Consider the following 5342-nt stretch of genomic DNA (forward strand, 5'->3'; position numbering starts at 1 on the left):
CGTCGTTGTCGTGGTCGTTGTTGTTGTCGTTGTTGTCGTAAACAAAAAGAACGTCATTGTTATTCGTCGTCCTCGTCGTCCTCGTCCTCGTTGTAATTATTGTTTTGCCGTTGTTGTTATTGTTGTTATTGTTATGATGATGATGATAATGATGATGATGATGATGATGATGATGATGATGATGATGATGATGATAATGATGATGATAACACGGTGAACTTTCGTGTGAGAAATTTTTATTTCTCGCGTTATAAATACTTCGTACAAGATCGAATATTAGCAAAAGGAAAATAATAAGTGTGTTATCGTGCATTTATTGTGTTACAAGGAATTGAGAAAGGCGGGGGTGGGTGGGTAGGGAAGGAAGGAAAGAGACAGTGTGTTCGTTTAAAGGAATAAAGAATGGAAAATTACGAATAAAAAAATTAAAAAGATCAAAAACAAAAAGTATCGTTAAAACGATCAATTGGACAAGTGTTTATTAATCGTTATTAAAGAAAAATAAGAAAAAATAAGAAAAAAATAACAAAAAGAACAAAAAAAACAAAAGAGACACCGAAAGAAGTAAAAAATCTTCACGTTTCGAATTAGAAATTCTTTCGATTATCGAGTGAGTTGAGTAAAAGAAGAAAGGGGGGGAGAAAAAAAGAAGATTATTATGGTTAACATGGAAGCTTCAAATGAACAGCACACGGTGACAGCATCGCCACCACCGCGAGCTGCCCTTAAAAGTAGTTTTAGTATTAGGAGTATATTACCGGAAGCTTGTACCGGAGGTAACACTACTCCAGTACCGTCGGCGATTCAATCGATATCATCTGACGCGTCACACGCCGATGATAGCGATGATTCCAGTGATTTGGATGTAACCGGTGATGGTACAGAGACACCACCACCATTGGACTGTTCGAGAAATTCAAATAAAGCGAATCATAACTATCCGACGGATGATCAACGTGATATTACAAAGGACGAACAACACCAGCAACAACAGCAGCAACAGCAACAGCAGCAACAACAACAGAACGAGGTTAAAAAAAAAACGGAAAAACCACCGTACAGTTACAATGCATTGATAATGATGGCTATACGTGAAAGCCCGGAAAAACGTTTGACTCTTAACGGGATATACGAATACATAATGAGGAATTTTCCTTATTACGAGAACAATAAACAAGGCTGGCAAAATTCTATCCGTCATAATTTATCATTGAACAAATGTTTCGTAAAAGTGCCAAGGCATTACGACGATCCCGGTAAGGGTAATTATTGGATGTTGGACCCAAGTTCCGAGGATGTATTTATAGGTGGTACGACTGGTAAATTAAGAAGAAGATCATCAGCTGCATCAAGGTCACGTTTAGCTGCATTCAAAAGAAGTGTAGTACTCGGTGGATTATATCCAAGTCCTTATGGTCCACCAGGTTGGCCAGCGTCGCTCTATACTTTACCTTATCATTTACATCGTGCCGCGGCTGCTGGTTATCCAACGGCTACAGCGGCGACATATTCAAGTACACCAGCCGGTTATCCTAGTAGTCTTTTACCAGGCTCAGCGACGAATCCTTCTTCAACAACTACGAATGGTTTACCTTGTAAACCACAGGCCGTACCAGCAACCGCCGCACCACCGGCACATGGTGCATTCTCTATGGAAAGGTTACTACAAACACCAACCGCCGGTTATCCAACCGGGATTACCGCACCACCTGGTATTCCAGGTTCAGGTAATCCCTATGACTTTTATACCACACTAAGATCGTTGGCTGCACATCAACAACATCAACAACAGGCAGCCGCCGTCGCGGTTTTCAATCAACAAACGAGGTATCAAGTCAATCAACCGTCGGTGGTATTGAGCCAACCGACATCGAATACGGGTTCCCCGGGTAGCAGTCCTGAACCAATGTCACCGCACTCACCGCCAGTTACAATCTGTGGTAATACAATGGTACAGCAAGGATCGAGACCGATTCCTCATAGTCCACCTCAATTGTTGTTAAAACCTATCACCGTTTTAACCGGAAGACAAAGCTGAATTATTTTACGTATATGAATACACATATACATATACATATACATATATATATATATATATATTTTTCCTCACGGAAAATGATTTCGTATCTATCCATTTTATCGTTTGTGCGCTCTTATCTTCTTCTTTTTTTTCGAGAAAATAATTTCGCACCTTTTCACCTATCATTTTTCGTGCACGGATTATCTCTTTTCTCTCTCTCTCTCTCTCTTTCTTTTCTTTTTTTTCCTTTCTTTCTTAATTTTTGTTTTTCATCAAATTTACCTTTTTTTTTCTTTCAACGAAAAGAAAATTATGGTATCGCTCTCTTCTCGCGCATCTTCACACTTTTCATTTCTTTCGTTTCTTCTTTTTCTTTTTGGATTATTCTTTTTTTAATCCTTCCTCTTTCTCTCTCTCTCTCTCTCTCTTTGTTCTCTATCCTATCTATTTTATTTTATTTTGTTTTGTTTTAATTTAAATCATCGAGTCATACGTACCTGTAAATACGAATTGTAATATATACATATGTAGTATATGTAAAAGTTTTCGTTTTTTCGCTCTTCTCTTTTTTCTTTTTTTTCTTTCTCTTTCTCTTTTAAATAGGCATAGGATAAAAAAAGAACAAAAGAAAACCTTGACGAGATTATTTTCTATCGAGACAGTCATTATAATGCAAATATGTATTAGTAGAGTAATATAATATTTGTAAATAGATATACATATATATATATATATATATATATTTATATATATATATATTAATTATTATTATTATTATTATTATATAAAAGTAGTCATTAAGTTCGAGATATCTCGTTACCAATTTCATTTAGTCTAACTTCGATTGACGAATTAAAAATATCTGATGATAGTGTTGACAAAAAAAGAAAAGAAAACAAATTCGTCAATCCTGTTATAGATATATGCATATATATATATATATATATATATATATATATTGTGCATATATTTATATATGCATATATATATTATGCATATATATATGCATATTGTGTACATAGAAAAAAAAAATACATAAACACAGAGGAAGAGGAAGAGGAAGAAGAAGAAGAAGAAGAAGAAGAAGAAGAATAAGAAGAAGAAGAAGAAGATGGTGATGATGATGATGATGATGAGAGATTATTGTTATTGTGCTAAAGATGTATTATAAATTACTGCATATATGTGTATTATATCGTGGAACGGGAAAATGTGAAATCAAAGAGCAAAAAAAAAGAAAAAAGAAAGGCGAAAAAATAAAAGCGAAAAGTAAACAAATGAAGGAAATAAATGCGAGGGGGGGGGAAAAAAGAAAAAAGCAGGAAAAAAAATTGAAAAAAAAGAAAAAAAAAAACAAAAAATTATAAAATAAAAAAGGATAAATAAGAAGGAAGAAATGAACGAATTCTCTATCATTAGTCTCCGCAAACATATTGACAATGTGTATGGAAATACGAAAATAAATGTTCTCAACACCTTTTTGTAAAAAAAAAGAAAAAAAAAACTATGTCTAATATATTTTATACCCTAATACATATATATATATATATATATCGATCCACTCTAATCCATTCTAATCCTTGGAATAAAAAAAATCTAAATCTTTAAACCTCTAACTTTAAATCAAATTTTTTTGACACACAGACACACACACACGCACGTAAAATAAAATCGTTTAATCATAAAAAAGTTTAACAAAATTCTTAAACGTTCGTTTAAATAATAATACAAATTATATTACATACAACACTATGTAATATAATATTTATTATATAAACAAATATCTCGTCAATGTTCAATCTTAAATAAATTTTATTTGATAATTTCGTTCTAAGATCGATCAAGATTTTAACGCGGACAGGCGGGCAAGAGGGAACGGGCAATAATTCAATTAAAATAGAACAAAGATTAATAATAACAATAACAATAACAATAATAATAATAATAATAATAATAATAATGACGGTGTATTCTTATTTTATTTTTATTAAATTTCGTAAGAAAAGTAACAGGGAGGAAACCATCGAAATAATAAAAACATCGAAAGGATAATAAAATTAATCATCTAATTACTATTTATATCTATTTCTATCTATATTCTATTCTATTCTATTTTACCTTTCTATCTCTCAGTATATACATATATATGGTTTTTTTTTTTATCGTCGGAGTTAATATTTGGAATGAACGAAAATGAAACGAACGTATCTGAAAAATGAGAAATTATATTATTATACCGACGGCACCATAAAATTAAAGAGAAACATCGTAAACTAATTTTACGATAATTCTTTCTTATTACTTTTGATTGTCATTAAATTTGATTATGATCGACGTTCATTTATATTCAATAAGGATATCGTTTTATTCTCTGCGAAGGGATCTTTCTTCATTTTTCTTTTTTTCTTTTTTTTTTTTCTTTCTTTTTTTTTTCGGAAAATTGATGAAAAATTTGTCGATACTATACGTCATAATAATAAAAAATATATTTAGATACTTTTCTTTTCTCTCTCTCTCTCTCCCTCTCTCTCTCTCTCTCCCTCTCTCTCTCTCTTTCTCTTTTTCCTTCTTTTTTTTTCTTTTTCTTAAATTAAATCAAATCACGAATTCAGAAGGCGACAAAGAAAAAGAAACGATTAAATGAAGATTTACGAAATATTGTAGGTAAGTCAATGAAATTATAATTAAAATTGAAATTAAAAAGGAAAAAAAGGAAAAAAAAAAAATCAAAAGGAAAAATTGCAGTTCTCGTACAGAATCGATGCGCTTGATTTTTCTCTATGAAAAAAAAAAAAAAAAAAGAAAAATGAAAAAAGAAAAAACGAGAAAGAAAAGAAGAAGAAAACGAAAGAAAAGAAAAAGGAAACATTAAACGAAGCTTTAAGAAATATTCTTTGCTACAACAACAACAACAACAACAACAACAACACAAGGAAACCAACAACGATAATAATATAATAATAAATAAATAATAAAAAAAAGAAAAAAAAATCAAAATCGCGTTACATTACGATTAAAGAATAACATATATACATAAATACATACATACATACATACATACATACATACATACATATATATATACATGCATATATACAACAAACATACATACGTACATACAATATGTGTATATACATTCATACGTACATACAATATGTGTACATATATGCATACGTACATATATATATATATATATATTATATATATATATAAATACATACGTACCTACACACACATACACATACAGACAGACAGATAGACAGAAACACACATACACACACACACATACACACATATATATAATTACATAAAATAATTTAAA

At 31.0% G+C, this 5342-nt stretch overlaps 1 protein-coding gene across 1 annotated transcript; it reads left to right on the forward strand.

The window, feature by feature from the left end:
- Nucleotides 1–373: 373 nt before the first annotated feature.
- Nucleotides 374–2680, forward strand: LOC118442416 (uncharacterized). The gene has a single exon (XM_035867976.2). It carries the CDS (start codon nt 659–661, stop codon nt 2036–2038), a length of 1380 nt encoding a protein of 459 aa, XP_035723869.1. The 5' UTR covers nt 374–658; the 3' UTR covers nt 2039–2680.
- The last annotated feature ends 2662 nt before the right edge of the window (nt 2681–5342 follow it).

This window comes from Vespa mandarinia, chromosome 24 (genome assembly GCF_050613455.1).
Source record: "Vespa mandarinia isolate Hongniang chromosome 24, ASM5061345v1, whole genome shotgun sequence".
NCBI lineage: Eukaryota > Metazoa > Arthropoda > Insecta > Hymenoptera > Vespidae > Vespa > Vespa mandarinia.